The following is a 22,753-nucleotide window of genomic DNA, read 5'->3' as shown; positions in this document are numbered from 1 at the left end:
CGAAAAAGCAGTTGGGAGCTCTCCCCCTTTCTTCATTGTTCTCCTATGGAGAGAGGGAAAAGAGACACCAAAACAGGACAACAAAGAGTTAAAAGAGAATACAAGAGAATTAAAAGCTACATTACCCTCTGTCCTCTCTCCTCTGATGTCACCACTGACCTATCTGACCTCTGAATAGCATTCTGAATAGCTCCCCTCCTTTGTTCTCTGCTCTCTGCTGCCAACGTTTCTCCTTAGTCTCTCCTTCCCCTCCCCTCTCCATAGAACAGACAGGACATGTCTGATTGAGATTCTGAGCAGTGCGTGACAGAAAGGAGAGGAGGGGGGGGACCTTGGAAAAGGCTTTTTAAATGCAGATAATTGCATATTTGTCTAGTAAACCCAATTACAAAGTTTCTTTAAATCGCCTGGACACTTGATTTCTGAACAAAAAAAAAAATAATAATTCACAACCGTGACTCTTTTTAACCAAACGAGCACTAGAAAAGAGGAAACAGGAGAAAGCATGAAGCCGGGTGTCCGCTCCCCTGGCAGGTAGAAGTGTAAATAGGTTCAGAAAGAGACTGGGCGTTGTCTGGTTCTTTCAGCCAAATTCACACAGAGAATGAACTCTCACATTCCTTATACATTTTCCCTACACCCAGTATGGGCCCTCCTTGGGTAACTTCCTGACTGACATAAATCTCCCTCACAAACGCACTCGTTTTCTTTTCCTAATCTCAGCAGCAGTGAGGAAAACAATACTACTGACTTGGCTAGCACCTAACACACCTAGTCTTTACATCTTCCAGGAAAAGATCCCTTTGTACTGAGAATAGACTGAGTGTGGCATCTGTGCAAGAGGAAGCCTGAGTTTTTTTTGATATATGGTCACCCATGATTAGACTACTCCCACCACACATCATGGACCACATCATACAATGCTTCCATGCAACCAAGTGGTTTTTGGAACAGAACCTTATAGGGCCTGATCCCATGACCTAAAACTGCTTCAAACCCAATGCGCCCACTTGCATCACCACTATAACTGTTACAAGGATCTGTGTCTCTCAAACCACCCCCACCCTTCGCTTGGTGTAAACCAAGGGGCATTATAATTAACCTCTAGGCGACCCTGGACGTACCTGTACGTCCAGGGCCGCCTCCATGTGTTCAGAGCGGGGCCACGCTCTGAACCGCCGCAGTCTCGGGTGCCGTTCGTAGCGCTATTAGCGGGCACGGTCCGATCGCTGTGCCCGCTAATACAGTAATCGGATGCAGCTGTCAAAGTTGACAGCTACATCTGATTACTTGATGCAGCCATTCCCTGGTGTCTAGTGGGGAGGATCGCTCCTCCGGGACACATCTCATCGATCTATGCTGCATATCTATGCAGCATAGATCTGTATGAGAGATCAGTGCACTTATACTAGAAGTCGCCCAGGGGGGCTTCTAGTATAAGTGTAAAAGTACAAATAAAAGTGTTATTATTAATAAAAAGCCCACTCCCCTGATAAAAGTTTAAATCACCCCCCTTTTCCCATGTTATAAATAAAAATAAATAAATAAACGTTTGGTATCGCCCAAACTATTAATAAATCACATTCCTGATCTTGCACGGTAAATAGTGTAAGTGCCCAAAAAAATCCCAAAATGCAAAATTGCGCATTTTTGGTCGCATCAAATCCAGAAAAATTGTAATAAAAAGCGATTTAAAAAGTCGCATATGCGCAATCAAGGTACCGATAGAAAGAACACATCATGGTGCAAAAAATGACACCTCACACAGCCCCATAGACCAAAGGATAAAAGCGCTATAAGCCTGGGAATGGAGCGATTTTAAGGAACATATATTTGTTAACAATGGTTTGAATTTTTACCAGGCCATCAGATACAATGAAAGTTATACATGTTACATATCTTTGTAATCATAACGACTTGAGGAACATATATAACAAGTCAGTTTTACCCCAGGGCGAACAGCATAAAAACTAAAAAAAAAAAAAAACTAATAAAATAAATGCGTTTTGTTTTTCATTTCTTTCTGGTTTCGCAGTGTACTTTATGAAAAATTTCAGCCTGTCATTGCAAAGTACAATTAGTGGCGCAAAAAATAAGGGCTCATGTGGGTCTCTAGGTCCTCTAAGGGTTAATTTGTGTTTTTGGAAATGTTCTCCTTTTCCTTCTCACCATCCCCCGAAGAACCTGAGTGCATTGGCTCCATCCTGGACACCCTGGACTTCACAATTGTTTCACTATGGTTGATAGATTGTAACCTGCAAACAGACCATTAATATTGGACTGACATGGACTTAATGGTGTCTCCTCCAGAACTTTTTTGACGTTTTCATATGGTTAGGGAGCACTTTAGCAGCTCTATTAGGAGCTGATAACAGCATTATCCGCACAATACTGCTGGTTGCTTCTCTCTAAAGGTGAGTGTAGGGTCTTGGACTAGGGGTAGCATGGGGCAGGGCCCACTCTTGTTTAATGCTGGGACTAATTTGTGGCTATTTGAAGTCAAAACCTTGGAATCCATTTTGCATCTCTATGTATAAGTAACAGAATTGACACAGCTTGTATGCAGAAATTATTTAGCTTAGAGATTCAGCTATCTTCAAAGAATAGTATCTAGTTAACAAACGTTTTGGTATATTGATCACTGTGTTACTAATACCATTTTATTTGTTTCTCATATTTGGAATCGTTTTGTTTAAAGGTCATTATTGTGTTATTGTCCTATTGTTGGTATTCATTGGAGCCTGATCATCATGTTGATTCTTTCTCTACCTTATCTGAAAGGCTGAAGTCTAGACATGATGTTAAACGCTCTGGTGATGGTATTGTATGTCTGTTTAGCTTTGTATTTGTATAGTTTATCTAAACCTGTACAGCATACCATACCATTTTTCCTATAATCACTTTGTGTATTACCTAATGTTTTTTAAATCAGACTATTATTTTACTAGATAAGGCCCCATTCACACGTCCGTGTCCGTTTTTACTGTCAGGAAATCCTGATCAGGAGGATTGGCCGCAGGGGGTGGGGGGGGAGAGGGAGCAGGAGGCCGGGGCAGACCGGGCGCAGCGGCGGAAGGTGGTCCGGGTGAGTGAAACTCCGGACACTTTCCTGATGTGCATCAGGAAAGCGTCCGGGGCCCGGGCGCTCCCATAGACTTCTATGGGGGCGTCCGGGCCGGATTTCCGGACGAAAATAGGACCGGTTCTAAAAAATCCGGTCCTATTTTCCGGAATGGACACCCTTCCGGAAAATTCCGGAAGGGTGTCCGTGTCCAATGAAAGTCTATGCGTCCGGAAATCCGTCCGGATTTCCTGAGAGGAAATCCGGGTGGTTTTTCCGAACGTGTGAAGGGGGGCCTCAATCAAGTTGAATCATTTTGTGGCTTTACAAAAACATTCACAAAACTTAACAAAACATAAATTTATTGGCAAAACGCCTTGTTAAGACGATCACCCCACAGGTTCTGTTAGCGAGCAGGGATAGATTGGTGCACCTACTCAAAGGACATGTAGGGACTGATGCTACTGTGTTGCCTGCTATTTATGGCTACCCAGCCACTACATGAACCGAGTAAAGGAACAGGCATCTCCCCACTAACATATATATCAGCTGGTAAGATTTCTACTTCTATTTTTCACTTTGGGCATGTGCAGTGCTATATATTGGATTGTCTATTTCTGGCATTCATTGTTGATTGTTTTGTAGTCTATTCTGGTGTTACGTTAGTATTGTGGAGAGGCGGTGTGTTTTAGCATCTGTTTTAATGCATATCTATTAAAAGTAAATTTTTCAGAGTGAAAGACAGTTTAGGTGGAGAGGAAGATGCTTCATAACAGTAAAATGAAACATTTGTGTCAGATATATTATAAAGTTTCCTAAATTTGTTTGTACTATTGAGCTATGCAAAGTTTTACACAACAGTGCCTATTCAACCCCTTGCAACCAACTTTGACCTTCATGGCACAGCCCTGTTTTTCAAATCTGACCTGTCTTAATTTACGTGGTAATAACTTAGTGATGATTTAACATATCTAGATGATTATTAAAAAAATATATATCACAACAGGGTTTAGGTACTTTTTAACTCTTTAGGTGGTTCACAGGAATTAAAGGAGTTTTCCCATCTCCTCTGATTCAGCCTGGCACTGCGGCATCCCCTTTGGTTCATGGTTTAGCGCAAGGAGTGAGGACAGCACCTAGCTTTATCAGCCCTACATCGCTGTGTCTCCCACTGAGGTTACACACGTCTCCAGGGCTTGTGGATTGTCCCTGGAGACATATGTAAGCTCAATGAGAGACAAAAAGGTGTTAAAAAGATACCAGCTCTCGAGAATCCTGGCCACCCTGTGACATCACAGCCCAGCCACCTTACTCAGAGTGGAGAGCAGTGATCAGGAATCTAGGCAACAAGCTGACAACACTACAAGGACACAAAAGGGTCAGACTACAATATAAAAGCAATTTTGCTAATGCGAAACATTTGCAAAGTTGCTTTCCTTTGCATTCCCTTTCACCTAACAAAAGTCTAGGTGATGGGAATACCCATTTAACACAAAGTGGAGATGAAGTTTTTTTTAACATTTAAAATTTTCACTTGTAATCTGTATTTATTTTTCTGTAACATGGCAGGCATTAGTACAATTTAACTCAATATTTATTACCCCAAATCTTCAGTTTTTAGAAATAACCCATGTGTAGCTCCTCGCCTTGCACACATGGCTAAGAAATGGACCACCCTGTAGATTTTGGGGCTGTTTTTTTTTTTTTTTTTAATGGTAACATATTGGGCTTGCATAGGAATTGAGGTTCTAAAGCATTAGAAACAACCCTCTAAGAGATCCTGTTTTTTGAAACTACACCCTCCAAGGAATGTATCTAGGGGGGAAGTGAGCTTTTGAACTCCACAGAAGTCAAGTTGAGACAGAAAAATGAAGCCTAAAATTTCTCATTTTTACAAGGAACACAGAAGACTAAGGTTCCCAAAATTTGTTATACAGTTCCTCCTGAGTAAAGAAGTACCCCATATGTGGTCATAAACTACTGTTTGGGCACACTGCAGGGCACTGCACTGCAGGAAAGGATCGCCATTTTGCCAAACAGTTTTTGGGAACCATGTGCATTTGTAGTGGCCATAAGGTTTTTTTTTTGTTTTGTTTTTTCACCTAGGGGTGTAGTGAGCACTTGAACCCCATTTTAATAATACATTTTGCTTTCTCAGTATACTCACAACTTTATTTATTTCATTATTATTATTTTATTTTTTTGCAGACCAATCGATGGCTGGAAAAGAAGAAAAAATGGAGTAAGCATTATTACCCGCTTTCTGTACAAATTTTACGGTACTGGACAGTCATTGCATATGGAGTAAGCTTAAGATGTAGCCCTGCTCCCTATGCAGCAAGTGAAAGCTGTATATCAAGTCTGCACTCTTCTGCAATTGCCAGTTTAACCTCTTTAAATGCAACAATTAATAATGATCTCAGTGCTGATCGGTAACTATGGCAGACGGAGATCTTCTGAGGTCTTCTTTCTTGGCTGCCAAGTAGACTCTGCTAAAAGACTTTGCTAGCAAAATGCAGAAATGACAGATTAATGCAGTACAATAGTACTGCATTGATGTGCGTATGGGCTCTTTTACATGACCTGACTAACAGGATTGAGGCTTGTTTGCAAAACCTCTGCAAGGCTTAATCAGTTGTGCAGCCGAGCCGCACAAAATCACTGCATCATGTGGCTTATTAACTTAATGATAAGAGGCTGTACATTTCTGTTTATGTGCGGGGTGACTACTATGATTTTAGTGCCTGCTCAAAACATGCAGTCAGCTGATGAACTAGACATTTTGTTTGTTGAACAATCGAAGCCCTTTGTGTACACACCAATTATTGGCCCATGTAAAAGGATTCTAAGTTTTTGTTTTTTTTAAATAATATAACAAATTAAAATTTCCCCTTTTTTCCAATTAACCCTTTAAAGTGACTCTGTATCCACAATCTGCCCCCCACCCCATAAAAAAAGAAAAAACAAAAAAAATTGCTTGTACCTTCCTATAGCTGCTTTTAATTCAAGATCTGTCCTGGGGTCCGTTCGGCAGATGAAGTTATTGTCCTAAGAAAAACAACTTTTGAACTTGCAGCCCTGTGTCAAATTGGCGTGTGCCCACCCTTGCACCACCTCTCCATCCCTCCTCCCCGCCCTCCTCATCATTAGAAATGCCCCAAGCAGGATTTTTCCTATTCATCACCTGTGTGAACACTGCACATGTGCTGGATCGTTAAGGCACCTGTGCACTGTTCACACAAGTGATGACTTGGAAAAATACTGCCCAGGGCATGAGGAGGATGGGAAGGAGGGACAGAGAGGCAAGCCTAGGGCACACACACTCTAGGCCACGCCAATTTGACACGGCTGCAAGTTTAAAAGGGTTTTTTTTTTTTTTTAGGACAATAACTGCATCACCTGCCGAACGGACCCCAGGACAGATCTTGGATTAAAAGAAGCTATCTGGCGGTACAAGCGGTTTGGGGAGGTCCGATTGTTGGTACAGAGTCGCTTTAATGACGAATGATTGGTATAACCATCATGGTGTCACTAAGTGGGTACAGAGAGTGCTCACACTGCTCACAGTTAATTAAAATTCTGTCAAATCAACTGGTGCCAGAGATTTGTTAAAAAAAAATCTCAAGTCTAGTACTTATCAGCTGCTGTATGTCCTACAGGAAGTGGTATTCTTTCCAGTCTGGAGAGTAGGAGACGTTTTCTATGGTAATTTTCTACTGCTCTGGACAGTTGCTGTCATGGATAGAGGTGGCAGCACAGAGCACTCTGTCAGACTGGAAAGAATACACCATTTCCCGTAGGACATACAGCAGCTAATAAAGACTTGAGATTTTTTATAAACGTAAATTACAAATCTCTGGCACCAGTTAATTTAAAAAATAATTGACATGTCAATTCTTTGGGAGTAAAGCGGATCTGCTGCAGAAAATTCTGTTTGGAAATTCTGCAGTGTGAACAACAGAGCGGAAATTCCATTAAACACAATGGGATATTGTTATATTTTACAGGAGGAATTTCAAGCGGAAATTAAGAGCATATTATTCCTCTTTAAAGCGTAACTGTCATTTCAGGGCCGTTTTTTTTAAAACATTAAATATCAACAGTACAAGCGATTTTAAGAAACTCTGTAATAGGTTTTATAAACCAAAGAGTTTCCTTCTGGACTGAAAAAGCAATCTCCCAGCCTCACCCTTCACTTCAGAAGAAGCAGGATTTCTCTGTCCATTATGTGGCTATGGAGAGGGGAGGGGCTGTTAGGAGTGACTGAGCACGGAGCAGTCCTGCAAAGCACAACACCCTGCAATCTTCTCTCAGTAAGTTCCTAGATAAGCACTGACCTTTCTGACACCTGAATTTAGCGTTTTAGGTGCCCAGAGAATCTACAAACAGCTTACCTTCATGTCACCTCTTCCTGCTCCCTCATCTCCCTCAGCCCCTCCCCCCCTTCATAGGCACAGAATGGAGAGAGCAGAACCAGTCTTCACTGGCTTCTCTGTAATGAAGACGTGTTTGCCTGATAATGCACAGATAAGAAGTCGGGGGGGGGGGGAGGCTGGGAAATTGCTTTTTGAGTACAGAAGGAGGCTTTTTTGGCTGACAAAACCTATTACAGAGTTTCTTAAAATCGCTTATACTACTGATTTCTGCAATACAAAAAAAAATATGACGGTTACGCTTTAATGCCTTGCCTATTCCTTAGTGTGCACATACCTTAAGGGCCCTATTAGGGTATGTTAACACTACGGAATTAAAGGTGTTATCCAGTGCTTTAAAAACATAGCTACTTTTGCACCACTCTTGACTCCAGTTTGGGTGGGGTTTGAAACTCTCTTCCATTGAAGTAAATGGAGCTTAATTGCAAACCACGCCTGAACTGGAGACTAGAGTGGGAAAAAATTGGCCATGTTTTTGTATCGCTGGATAACCCCTTTAGGCACTGAATTTTAAGTTCCACTTAAAGGAGAAGTCTGGCCAAAAGTATTTTTTAATATGTTATTACTTATGGAAAATTAGACAAATTTCTAATGTACATTAATTATGGGAAATGCACATATACTGCTATTTCCCTTAATTTATTAGATCATGGAGTGTTAGAATTCTCTTAGAAACCGTGAGGTCACGACGAAGGGTGTAATTCCTATGGAGTGTTCAGCAGGGGGCGCACTATATATAGAAGTCAATGAGTACCATTGACTTCTTTATATAGTGCGCCCCTGCTGGACACTCTATTGAATCAATGGATGTGTATGTAAAAATGTTATGTACAGTACGTTTTGATTGAATACATTTATGGAATACTTTGGGGAGCAAGTGTCCTTGCTCCCCAAAGTATCCCATAAATGTATTCAATGAATACATTAGGAGGGCACCGAGCAGGAAGGGAGAGAGGTGCCTGTGCATCTACCTCCCCCCTCCCTCCCTGCTCGGTGCTGGGCACATATACACAGTACTACTCCTCCCATCATCTGCTCATAGTATGAGCAGATAATGGGGGAGTAGTACCTGTGCTTTCCCCATCAGATCGCCGCCGGCCACTGCTCCTCATGCAAGGGGTCGCTTCATCATGCCGCCGCCACCACCTCCTCCCGGCTTCAAACGTGTAACTATCCTGCCGCCAGCCGCCGCTCTTCACACTATCCCGCCTCTGACTCCCCGCCGACACTCTCTGCTCCTACATACCGGCTCCCAGTCCGCACTGCATGCCTCCAGCGTCAGCCCTCCCCCACGCGCAGGGAGGCCGGGGACACCAGGAAGCACTGGGAGCACCATGCTCCCTGCGGGGTGGGGGAGGGCTGACGCGGCCAGCATGCAGTGCGTACCGGAAGCCGGCATGTAGGAGAAGAGAGCGGCGGCCAGAGGCTGGATAGTTACACGTTTGAAGCCGGGAGGGGGGCATGATGAAGAGACCCCTTGTGTGAGGGGCGGCGGCGGCAATCTGATGGGGATAGTACAGGTACTACTCCCCCATTATTTGCTCATACTATGAGCAGATGATTGGAGGAGTAGTACTGTGTATATGTGCCCAGCACCGAGCAGGGAGGAGGGGGGGAGGTAGATGCACAGGCACCTCTCTCCATTGATTCAATAGAGTGTCCAGCAGGGACGCACTATATATAGAAGTCAATCGTACTCATAGACTTCTATATATAGTGCGCCCCCTGCTGGACACTCCATAGGAATTACACCCTTCGTCGTGACGTCACGGTTTCTGAGAGGATTCTAACACTCCATGATCTACTAAATTAAGGGAAATAGCAGTATATGTGCATTTTTCATAGTTAATGCACATTAGAAATTTGTCTAAATTTCCATAAGTAATAACATATTAAAAATACTTTTGGCCTGACTTCTCTCTTAAAGTTCCACGTGTCCCATTGACTTAATGTTATTTCTCAAGAGCAATCTGCGATCCACCCAAAGATTTGACATGTCCTGCCATATAAAGGAATGCCAGTATATTGGACTACATTTTTAGAATAAGTTTCCTTTATAGTACTGTATCAAGAATTTAAATTTAACTTTTCAATTTTTAAATGTTTGTTTGCATTCTATTCATAGATGGTTTCTTTTTTTTCTTTCAACGTAGGTTTGATGCAGAACAGAAAAAAGTAAGTTAATTTTGTCCTTAAAATTATGAGTTTAAATTATCTTTAAAGCATCTGGTTTCTGCAAAAAAAGAGTTCATTTGCAGTGATAATATGGTTTGGGTACTGACTGTGTACCCAAACATATATATTATACCTAGTTATGAATGAGACTCTTCAAGTAGATTCCTTTTTGTTTAAGGTGTGCTTACCTCTGTTATTGCCCACTTCGCCCTCCTACAGGAATACTGCTGGTTTTAGCAACCTGAAAAAAAATAAGAGGCTGTCCCTGCTCAGCTGCTGTGACATCATCAACTCCCTCCTCATTTTAAAGAGGAACAAAGAAGAAAAAGTTGAAATTATATGTATTGCTGTTCAGCGCCATTTTGTTGGTGTCTTAACATACAACAAGTATGTACCCAGCCAACTTCATGGCACACCTCAGCTGCTGCAGAACACCATAATACACCTCAGCTGTTGCAGAATATCATAATATACCTCAGCTGCTGCAGAACCTCATACAGCTCGCCAGCACGCACACACCTCATGCACTTATTACCTACCGTGCCCCTTATGCATATAGTACTGTTGTTACACTAATACAGACAGCTCATGCCTGTACATTATGAATGTTCAAATTTACAGTAGTGGCGAAGTGCTTTGCTGCGCTCTGTCATCGCCTTGTCAGCCGGCTGCATTTGACCACTGCTCCGGGTGTCTGTAAAATCTGGTTACAGTGCTGTGAAACTTCACCAAGGACTGTATCCCGCTCCTTCATACACCCGAAAAAGAACTCAAATGCAGCCGACTGGCAAAGCAAATTTGCTCATCCCTAATGCACCCTCAGACGGAAAGCTCATCCCTAGTGCACCCTCATACAGACTGAGGAGCAGTAGGGCGCTCAAGGCAATGTATGTAAGCAGGCTGGGCCATTGAAAGTGCTCCAGTGAAGCTCAAGTAATAGCTCCAGTAATTTCTACAAGAGCCCAAGGCCCTCATTTTGTTGCATTATTACATAGAAATTTTTATATATCTAAACACTTTGCCAGTGTTTTACACTTGTTTTGTTTATTGTTATATAGCCTGCTTGCTCCTCTAACCCAGTCGCACCTCCCCGAATCCCCCCCCCTCCTCCATTTTTGAATATAACAAAAACATAATATAATAATATTATCTTTATATTATGTAAATAAAGTAAAAACAAACCTAAAAATACATACAACATAAAAATGTATTATTGAAAAATACAGCGGCGGCTGCAGGGTGCGGACAGAAGCGCGAAGAACACCAGGAGCATGGAGAAGTGATGTATATATTTATTTATTATAAAAAGTGATGGCTGCACAAAAATCACTAATGATAGATCGATATAGATATATACAATTATCCTGCTGTGTAATAGGCTCATCGGTTACTCGCCACCGACTGCACAGTCACCACAAAGTACACTCTCCCTTAATCAACACCAACTGACTGATCACCTGACATCCCGCTCTCCTACAATCGCCAACAACTGCACAGTCCCCTCTTGCACAAACCACCTACAGTCCAGCCCTAACTGCCAAATTCCAGTATACTACAGTACCACAGCTGCTGAAGAAGCCCATCTTACACACCTCAGCTGCTGTAGAACATAATAATGCACACTTCATTTGCTGCAGAACCTCACCTTAGCTGCTGTAGAACCTCACTACACCTCAGCTGCCACAAAACCCCATACTACACCTCAGCTGCTGCAAAACCTAACACTACTCCTCACCTGTCGCAGAACCCCGCACTAGGCCTCACCTGTCGCAGAACCCCGCAATAGGCCCCTTCTAGGCCTCTCCTACCAGCTCACCAGTCACACAGAATCCCCTCCGCAGTACGGTCTCCTGTCCGACCACCCAGGACCTGTTCCCAGGCTGCTGCCTACCCTCCTGAATGCCTCGACAGCCGACGCTCGCTGGCCCAGCAGCCGCCATTGGGGACACTCACCAGCCACCGTTGCTGCATTTCCCTGGGTCGTCGCCAACCACCCGGGACCCATCCCCAGGCTGCCACTACCTACCCTCCACTTGCTGGTCCGGCAGCCGCCAGTGCGCACATTCACCCAGCCTGACCTCTCTGGACTCATCCCCAGGCCTCTTCCTCCTGCAAAGCTCTCCTGCCTGCTCACCATCCATCCGCCCGCATAGTCCTGAGGCCGCCCACAGTCACAAGGGAATCCGCTCGCCCACTTGCACAGCTCTCCTGCTTGTTTACCGCCTACCCGCAGTCACCAAGGAATCTCCTCTGCACCAGCACCGCGGCTGCCCGCCCACCTCTCTAGCGGAGAGGTCGGTAATGATTTGTGGTCTCCTCTCTTTCTGCTTCTACCCTCAGCGTGTGACCCAGAAGCAGCTGCCCATGTCACACTAAAGGATTGTAGAAAATGTCATTTGGCTGTGTACTGCGCGTGTGCAGTACACGGAGCCCCCAGTGTAAGACAGACTCCTTCGGTTCACTTCAATGCTCTGGAGGTGCCATATAGTGTGTGTGTGTGTGTGTGCGCGCCGTGAAATGACATCAGACACTATTAAACATGGCAGCCAACTGTGCAAGGATCATATTGTTTAAAAATAGTGATGCTATATGTAAAAAAAAAATAATTATATATATATATATTATGACTTTTTTTACCACCTTTTCATTTTATAGTAAAATAAAGACGCCGCAACTGAGCATCGGCGCGCTCGCTTACTACAGTACGTTGGCTTGTATACATGGGCCTTTACTTGTCACTGCAGTTCAGATACATGGGCCCAGATTCATTAAAGTGTCTAAGGCTGGTATTACACGGAGCGATTATCGTTCGAAAAATTGTTAAATCGTTCGGATTTGAACGATAATCGTTTCATGTAATAGCAGGCAACTATTAAACGACCAATGAGAAATCGTTGATCGTTTAATAGCATCCGGACCTATTTTTATCGTTCGCACATCGTTCGCACATCGTTCGGTGGAATAAGAATTCGCAGCTGAAATGTACGCAATACCGAAGACTAAACGACCGCAAGAACGATCATAAATAACGATCATCGTTCTATGTAATTGGGCGAACGATTTCGGGTCGTTTGCCTTAGCGGTCGTTTGCCTTAGCGGTCGTTTAAGATCGTTTATCGTTAATCGTTAGTCGTCGAAAAATTGCTTGGTGTAATAGTACCCTTAAACAGAAACTACCTGAAGAGAAATTTATCTATATAGATTCCACACAATACTATAGAAAACTGTTTAAAAAAAAAAAGAAAAGAAAAAATCTGTTCTTTTTACAGACTAGGCTGAATAAATGAAATCTACTAATTGCTATTTTTCCTTAAAAAGTCTACTTTCATTAAAGCCTTGAGTCTTTCAGCTTTTCATGACCGTGACATCCGCTCCAGAGTGAAGGGAAGTAATAGCAGAAAGACACAGTGGTGTACACTACACATGATTGCCCTGTGCAAAGATGATTAGTATTCGCTGCACAGGGAGAACCGTTGTTGCCTTAATGAACAACTACTGGAGGACATGTCCATCAGCTACAAATAGACAGCACTGTGGCTCTGTGGTTAGCAATGTTGCCTTGCCTTGCTGTGGTCCTAGGTCCCAATCAAAACAGGGCAACATCTACATGTTTGTATGTTTACCCTGTGTCTGAGCAGGGTTCTTCTGGGTACTCCAGTTTCCTTCCACACTCCAAATAAATACTAAGGTTGGATTGCTAATCTGGACAGGGGCCACTGTGATCAACTTTGTACAGCACTATGGAACAGGTCAGTGCTATATAAATCAATAAAATAATTAATCCTAAATTGTATTTGGAAAAGATTATTTTATATTAAAGGGAATATATGTTATCTGTATTCCTCAGGTTAGTACGATTATAATGATACCCAGTTTGTATAGTTTCTGTCATGTTTTGCTACTTTAAAAAAAAATTAATTTGCCATTTTCTGACCCCTACAACTTTTTTTCATCTGTATTTGTTGCGCAGTATTCTGTAGTTATTACTGGTATAATCTGTGCGTATATTTGTAAAATCTGATTCAAACTTTTATTTTAAGATGTTTTTTTTTTTTTTGTTTTTTTTTAAGTTTAGAAGCTCCACTAGCAGATTAGTATGAACAATAGCTTGATTGCCCATAGAGTTCAATGCAGTTCAGTCTATTGCGCTCTATTGGTACAGCTTGCTGTAGGCATGCTAAATTGATCACAGGGTCAGGCAGCCATGGGAGGCTTAGCAGAGGCCTTGGGCTGCACTGACAATGGATTGGCTCCATCGATTTCCTCACAAGGAGCTGATCTGAACCATTGCTCCACCAGTGACGTGTGGCAGTGTCATTTAGATGCCTTGTCAGTTTTTACAGCATTAACTAAATAGTTAAATAGCCAACACAAGGATTGCTCTGTGGCGGCCTTCAGCTGCTGAAATGTATGGAGAGGGCTGTTCCCTGTTTGGGCGGGTTCACACTACGGAATTCTCGCGGACAATGTACGCGGAATTCCGTCAGCTGTCCGCCCGCACATCTGGGCGCCTTTCCGCCGGCCCCATAGACACCATTCTATGGGCCGGCGTATTCCGCTATACGCTGAAAGAAGTGTCATGTCACTTCTTTTAGCGGGTCGCGGAATATGCCGGCCCATAGAATGGTGTCTATGGAGCCGGCGGAAAAGCGCATGCCCGTGTGGGCAGACAACTGACGGAATTCCGCGGACATTGTCCGCAAGAATTCCGTAGTGTGAACCCGCCCTTTATCTGTAAACTTTGGATATTCACGCTCCCTTCCTGCTTTCTGTCTCAGCTTTACTATATTTACTAGGAGCCGTATCCAATGCCTGAGGTAAAAAGCACTGAGCTATGCTGTGCTTTTACACAGCCAATGTGTTCAGATTTAGCATAGCAATGGGCAGCTTAGGATTCTGGTGAGGGGTGGGGACTGTTTGGGTGAAGTTTCCTAATAAAAGGGGGCTTAATACAGTTTAAAAAAATTGACAATTATGCTTTGCCATGAGAATGACAAAAGGAAAAGAAAAACAAGTGCACAGACACCTTGCTTATGACCAAAGGAGAATGGAACAAGGCAAGGGAATATGTGCTCACCTTGTAGCCCTTTGGGCTTTGTGCATATCACCCTGCAGACTGCGGCAGTGTACTGTATCACCTGGTCCATTGGTTTACGGAAATGCATATTTGGCATAAAAAGGGCTGCAGGCTAAATGTACTCAAGACGGGATACTCCCACAAGGGGGCCTGCATTTAAGTCACCAAACATTAAAAAACAGAAAAAGTTAAGTTACTTGCCAGCGCTGCCCCACAGACGTCCACTAGTCAAAGAGTTGTAATAAATAACAATAATAATACGTTTACATGTTCAAGCCGGGTTCACACGCTGTAAGACACGGGCTGTGTCACAGAATCTCCTTTGTGCTGAATTGGGATGCGGGTGCATCCATGTGTGCTCGCATTCCCAATTCACCATAGCACACAATGGAAAGTGCGGCCGAAGCCACACTTTCCATTGTGCAAGCTGTCAATTCTGTGCGGCTGCTATTCAAAGAATAGGGGCCACAAAAAACTGACATGTCAGTTTTTCATGCGGCAGCTAGGGATCCCGGACGGAGTGTATACACTCCGGCTGGGATTCCTTTGACTGCAGTGCAACATAAATTTTCTGTTAATCATGGCCGAGATTTATAAACAACGGCCATGATTAAAGAAAATTTACGTTGTGTGAACATGGCCTTAGGGAGTACACCTCCCTTCCTTAAAGGGGTTATCCAGTGCTACACAAACATAGCCACTTTCTTCTAGAGACCGATTCTCTCTTTGCAGCTTGTGTGAAATTTTGTAAGTCAGTACTAGGGATCGTCCGAACCGAGTTCGGTTCGGGTTCGTACCCAGTGATGATTTCCGCTGTCTGCCTGCTCCGTGTTACTGTATCCCAGTTTTCCAGGCGTTACTCCCGCTGTATCCGCCCGCTCCACGGAGCAGGCAGACAGCGGGAATCTGCTGCCGAGCGTTCAGGTTCATACAAACCCGAAACTCGGCAGGTTCGGACCATCCCTAGTCAGTATTGTATTGTCACTCCAAAGTTATACAAATCCCCAATATACACTTATTATGGGAAATGCTTATAAAGTGCTTTTTTCCCTGCACTTACTACTGCATCAAGGCTTCACTTCCTGGATAATATGGTGATGTCACGACCCGACTCCCAGAGCTGTGCGGGCTGTGGCTGCTGGAGAGGATGATGGCAGGGGGACAAGAGCAGTGTTGTCTGGAAGGAAGTGGCCATGTTTTTGTAGCGCTTGATAACTCCTTTAAAACTGTGTAAATAACAAACAATACTAATACACAGCTTTAAAGCGACTCTGTACCCACAATCTGTCCCCCCCAAACCACGCTTTTAATCCAAGATCTGTCCTGGGGTCCGTTCGGTGGGGGATGCAGTTATTGTCATAAAAATAACTTTTAATCCAGCAGCACTGTGTCTAACGGCCGGGGCTTACATTTTTATATGCATTAGGCTGGCACACCCTCTCTGTCCTTCCTTTCCACCCTCCTCAACATTTACTGCTGTTTGAGCTTTGCACAGGTGTATTAACGATCCAGCCCATGTTCATTATACAAACAGGTGGGGAATAGGGAGCAGTCTGCCTGGAGCATTCCTAATGCTGAGGAGGGTGGGGAGGAGGGACAGAGAGGGTGTGCCAGCCTAATGCATATACAAATGTAAGCCCCGGCCGTTAGACACAGCGCTGCTGGATTAAAAGTTATTTTTATGACAATAACTGCATCAACTGCTAAACGGACCCCAGGACAGATCTTGGATTAAAAGCAGCTATCTGAAGGTACAAGTGGTTTGGAGGGGTCAGATTGTGGGTACAGAGTCGCTTTAAAAAGGCAAAAAAATCCAAAACAATCGCTTAATAAAGGGGAGGGTCAGTATGAGTGCCAGGTAAAGTAACAAAAAATAGATTGTATTTCCTAATATGTGTCCATACTGTACTTCTCATCTAACATCATAGTGGCCATATACCTCGAATATGAATCAGAGAGCATATTAGTCATATTAGTAAACATATAGTTCATTTATGCATTCGCCAAGACGCCGTAGCCCTAAGTGTAGAAAGAGGTGCATCTCAGCTACACTCGCAAGACTTCACGCATTGGGATACCAATCCCATAGCGCCATAGTCACGTACAATAAAAAGGCAGAGTTCACTATTACAGAGTAGAATCTACAGGCTCGTCTTGCAAGATCATGTGCTGCTGAAGACTAATAGGAGATGACTGAGACCCGGCTTGCTAAACCCACATTACTACGATCGTGTTATTATCGTCACATGGTGCCCATACACCAATCCATATGGGAGAGCAGCTGCAATTGTCACCGATCAGTTTGTTAAATGAATTCTTGCGAGTGTAGTTGAGATGCACCTCCCTCTACACATAGCACTACCGTGTCTTGGCAAATGCATGAATGAACTGTATGTTTACTGTTATGACTAATATGCTCTCTGATTCATATTAAAATTTTATGGCCACTATGATGTTAGATGAGAAGTGTGTTCACATATATTAGGAAGTACAATCTATTTTTTGTTACTTACCATTAATCTGTGACTCATTATGACCTCTCCATCTTATTAAAGAGACTCTGTCAGCAGGTTTATGCTGTCCTATCTCAGGGTAGCATAAAATAGTGACAGAGAAGCTGAACAAAATGATGTATCACACACATTGTTCTGTGTAGCTGATTGGGAGATATCCTCCTGAATAACATGGACAATAAGTAGTCCTCTCCATTATAAGCATGAGCCCAGTAGTCCTGGATAATTAGCCCCTGGATATTAGCCCACCAGCTGCTAATTAGAAGTTATCTATCCATGCTGTGTATAGGCAGTCAACTGTCAATCAGTAGCGGGAGGGCAGGAGAGTGGTGCGGCAAGAATCCTATTCTCCTACATAGCATACATCAGTACATGCAATCTATTGATTGCATGTTTTAAAGTGAAAGTGTAAAAATAAAGTGTAATAAAAAAAAGGTTTTAAAAGTATTAAAAAAAAACCTTATAACCCCCCAATAAAAGTTTAAAATACCCTCTTGCCCAGTATAAAAATATATAGTATAAAAAATATAACATTATTGTTCCTGCACGGTGAACGGCGTAAACGAAAAAAAAAAAAAAGCAGAAAAACACCGGGATTGCTGATTTATAAAAAAAATAAAAAAATTACATATCAGAAAATAATAAGAAGCGATCATAAATTTTCTGTTACACCAATATGATATTAATAAAAACTAGAGATCATGGCGCAAAAAATGACACTCCAACCAGCCCTGTAGGTGGAAAATTAAAAGCGCTATGGTTCTTAGAAGGAGGGGAGGAATATTGCATTAATTTGACCCGGGCATCAATGGGCTCTGTCTTGAAGGGATTAAAATGGTTCTATTTTGATCCTTACAACACTTTTATCTTTTCTAATGTAGGGCTGTGTGTGTCCTTTTTTTTGCACCATGATCTGTAGTTTATATCAGTATCTTGCTTGATGACTATTTTATTTTTTTGGGATGTCATGTGACCAAAAATTAGCAATTTTGCAATATGGCAGGTTTTTGTGCTTATGCTTATTACCGTAGAAAATCAGGAATGTGATAATTTAATGTTTAGGTGAATCTTCATGTGGTAATAGCAAATATATTTGTTTTAATTTTATTGTTTTTTTTATATTTTTTTGTTATAAAAAGGTTTTAATATGGCATGGCATTATTTATATTTTTAAAACCTTTTTTTTTTCTTTTTTTCATTTAACATTTATTTGTAGTCCCCCAGGGGACTCCATGATTGCTCATAGGGATTAATGCAATACCAATGTATTGCATTGATCAATGTTATTTATGTTTGATTGCTTCAGGCTGCTGCCTGAAACAACTGCTGAGACCAAGAAGAAAGGACTAGACCGGTAAGTATAATGGATCGGCTTGTAATGAGCTCATTGCGAGAAGCCAATTTCCCCTCTTGACCACCACTAAAGTCTTTTTAAAGCCATTTAAATGGCACTGTTAATTAAATAGTAGCTGTGGTCCTCGGCTGCGAATAGCAGGTGGGAGCAACACAGCACAAAGTGGTCTCGGGTCCCGAGTAGGGATGCACGATGCACCGAAAAATCGATTCTACTATCGATTTTCGGGGCATATTTTCGGTTCGATACCAGGATTTCCTGGTATTCGATACTTTATGATAAGCCGCGCAGCAGTGCGGCTTATCATAAAGTACACAGCAGAAGACATGGCAGGCAGTGAGCTGAGTGCCTGCCATGTGCTCTGCGTGGCCCCCCTGGTGTCACCTCCTCTGTCCACCCGCCCTCACTCTCTCCGCTCCCGGCGGCGCTAACTTCCAATAGCCGGCACACAGCGATCGTATGTGCCGGCTATTTAACTGTATAGATGCCGCTGTCACACTGACAGCGACATTATCCCCCTCTCCTAACCTGCTCCCTATGTAGCGGGGGGGTGTAGCAGACCCCCGCTACTAATGACTGCGGCCGGCAGTCATTTACCCTTTAGTGAAAGGGTCGGCGGCTGCAGAGGGAGAGCGGCCGTCGCTTCCTGAAGAGGAGAGCGGAGCATAAGGCTGGAGGAGGGGAGGAGATGCGGCCACTACATCTGGCTGCACAGCACTGTAAGGTGGGGGCCACAGGACTGTGAGGGGGCGGCAGGCCGGGGCCGACAAGACACTCCTGGGGCGGACATCAGCTATGTGAGAGAGGTGAAGAGGGGGTCGGCCTGGCTCTCACTGGGAAGGGGGGAGGGGGGGTCTGCAGCCTGCAGTTTACCTTGCTACAGCTCCCATGACTACATGACTACTCCCATGACTACAGCTCCCATCATCCCCCCTGATAGCTGGTGTGTGTGTGTGTGTGTTACATGACTACAGCTCCCATCATCCCCCCCCCCCTGATAGCTGGTGTGTGTGTGTGTGTGTGTGTGTGTGTGTGTTACATGACTACAGCTCCCATTATCCCCCTGATAGCTGGTGTGTGTGTGTGTGTGTTACATGACTACAGCTCCCATCATTCCCCCCCCCTGATAGCTGGTGTGTGTGTTACATGACTACAGCTCCCATCATCCCCCCTGATAGCTGGTGTGTGTGTGTGTGTGTGTGTTACATGACTACAGCTCCCATCATCCCCCCTGATAGCTGGTGTGTGTGTGTGTTACATGACTACAGCTCCCATCATCCCCTCTGATAGCTGGTGTGTGTGTTACATGACTACAGCTCCCATCATCCCCCCTGATAGCTGGTGTGTGTGTGTGTGTGTGTGTGTTACATGACTACAGCTCCCATTATCCCCCTGATAGCTGGTGTGTGTGTTACATGACTACAGCTCCCATCATCCCCCTGATAGCTGGTATGTGTAACATGACTACAGCTCCCATCATCCCCCTGATAACTGGTTTGTCACATGACTACAGCTCCCATCATCCCCACTGATAACTGGTGTGTTACATGACTACAGCTCCCATCATCCCCCTGATAGCTGGTATGTGTTACATGACTACAGCTCCCATCATCCCCCTGATAACTGGTGTGTTACATGACTACAGCTCCCATCATCCCCCTGATAACTGGTGTGTTACATGACTGCAGCTCCCATCATGATAACTGGTGTGTTACATGACTACAGCTCCCATCATCCCCCTGATGTCATGTTACACATACCAGCTATCAGGGGGATGATGGGAGCTGTAGTCATGTAACACATACCAGCTTACAGCTCCCATCATCCCCCTGATAACTGGTTTGTTGCATGACTACAGCTCCCATCATCCCCCTGATAACTGGTGTGTTACATGACTACAGCTCCCATCATCCCCGATAGCTGGTATGTGTTACATGACTACAGCTCCCATCATCCCCCTGATAACTGGTGTTACATGACTACAGCTCCCATCATCCCCCTGATAACTGGTGTGTTACATGACTACAGCTCCCATCATCACCCTGACAGCTGGTGTGTGTGTTACATGACTACAGCCCCCATCATCTCCCTGATAGATGAAGTGTTAGGCCTCTTTCACACTATTTCCCCCCCTGCCACCCAGCCGCAGAGATGACAGGAGAGCATGATGTGCTCTCCTGTCATCTCATCTACTACTCACCTACTCCCCGCACTGACCGGCTACACACGCTCCCTGGAAGTGGCCGGGACTACGCTGCCAGGAGAAGGTATCATAGTCCAGGCCACTTCTGGTGAAGATGAAGCTGGTCAGCACAGGGAGTAGGTGAGTAGTAGATGAGATGACAGGAGAGCACATCATGCTCTCCTGTCATCTCTGCGGCTGGGTGGCAGGGGGGGATCCGTGCCGCGATCCGCACTACGACATGTCCTATTTTTTCGGGTCGCGGCACGGATCATTGTGTGAATGGCCACATTCACTTTAATGGGCCGTAAAATTGTCCGTGGTTGCTGATCCGCGACCACGGACAATTTTATGGGACGTGTGAAAGAGCCCTTAATGTAATGTCCCTTAATGTAAATAATGTCAACTTTATTTTTTAAGTTAAAAAATTAAAGGAACATAAATTGGTTCCATCGGACCTGACAGTTGGGGGGGGGGCATTTCTAATATTGAGGGGTTTTTTGTGTTTTTTTTTTTAAATATAATTTATTAAGTATCGAATTGGTATCGAGCATTGGAAAAAAAATGTTGGTATTGGTATCGAACTCAAAATTCTGGTATCGTGACATCACTAGTCCCGAGGCCCCTCTTTCCCCCTTAACACAATATTGGCGTACATTTACGTCATTTCATTAAAAGGGCTTATCCAAGATTAGAAAAAAAAAAAACATTGTTTTCTTCCTTAAATAGCACCACTCTTGTCCTCAATTTAGTGTGGTATTGCAGCTCTGGTATTTTGTGCTTAGTTTAAATACCGCACAAACTTAGGGCTGGTGCGGTGGTGGTGTCTGCTGCCACCGCTCCTACTACGCGGAGCGACGGCCAGTAGACTCTCTATCGCTGTTTTTTTAAAACGCACTGAAAGAGAACGATCAGCCGACATCATGGATGTCGGCTGATCGTTGCCTTTTAGCATGACCTAGCACGACCAAGTAAGGACGATAATCGCTTGGTGTAATAGCACCCTAAGTTTCCGTTGCTCTCTTGCTGCTCCCTCCTTTTAACTTCAATATCCCCGGGGGTGTTTTTATGCTCCTTTTTTGCCATCTTCATGATACTCCTCATGCTGGGAAGGTTTAATATGATAGCCTTTAAATACTATTTCAACATGTTTCAAATATATTACTACTTTTTCTTTGTCTTATGACGTTCATATAGTGGTTTTGGTGGCTATGCTGTATTTTGTATATTTTTATATATTGTATAAATGTATTTTATTTGCTTTTATTGTCTGTACACTTCTTTTCTTGAAAATAAAGAATTAAAAGAAAATGTGACAATAACTATATGCAGGGCAAAACTGTATTAACCCCTTAAGGACCACGGGCGTACATTTACACCCCTGCTGCCTGGGTCTTGAGGCAGGAGAAAGTAAATATACGCCCTTACCCCATAGCGGGTGAGGACCGGCTGCTATCTGCAGCCAGGCCCTCACCCTCAATGGCGGGCGACCGCAATCTCGCCATTAACCCCTTAAATGCCGCGATCTCGCTGCGGCCACAGCGTTTAAGTGGAAGTTCCGATCGCACTGCCTGTTTGCTGGGGGGTATACTTCTTACCTCCGTGCAGTCCGATCCTTTGATAGAAGATCACAGATAACACTGTTCCCTGCTATGCTATGGCATAGCATTGATCAGTATATGATATCCAATGTATTAATGTTAAAGTCCCCTAAGGGGACCATAAAAATGTAAAAAAAAAAAAAAAAAAGTCCCATAGCCTTTCCCCCAATAAAAGTGAAAATCACCCCCCCCCTCTTCCCATTTTATACGTAAAACAGATAAAAATAATAAAGTTAATTAACTTATAATATACCGTAGCATGCATAATCGTCTAATATTAAAATAAAAAAACATTGTTCCCGCACGGTGAACAGCGTGAACAAAAAGCGGTAAAAAATGCAGGGATTGCTTCTTTTT

The 22,753-nt window shown here is 43.6% G+C and overlaps 1 protein-coding gene across 4 annotated transcripts in view; it reads left to right on the top strand.

Moving 5' to 3' along the window:
• The window catches only part of LOC138783462 (uncharacterized), a 105,635-nt gene that overhangs the window by 64,206 nt on the left and 18,676 nt on the right, over positions 1-22,753 (top strand). For all 4 annotated transcript variants that reach the window (XM_069958185.1, XM_069958184.1, XM_069958183.1 and 1 more), the window contains exons 8-9: positions 5,270-5,303; positions 9,648-9,669. In XM_069958185.1, coding sequence (XP_069814286.1) covers positions 5,270-5,303; positions 9,648-9,669 — 56 coding nt within the window. The remainder of the gene's footprint in view (positions 1-5,269; positions 5,304-9,647; positions 9,670-22,753) is intronic.

Source organism: Dendropsophus ebraccatus, chromosome 2 (genome assembly GCF_027789765.1).
Source record: "Dendropsophus ebraccatus isolate aDenEbr1 chromosome 2, aDenEbr1.pat, whole genome shotgun sequence".
In the NCBI taxonomy this organism is placed as follows: Eukaryota; Metazoa; Chordata; class Amphibia; order Anura; family Hylidae; genus Dendropsophus; species Dendropsophus ebraccatus.
This window is presented reverse-complemented; position numbering and strand designations above follow the sequence as displayed.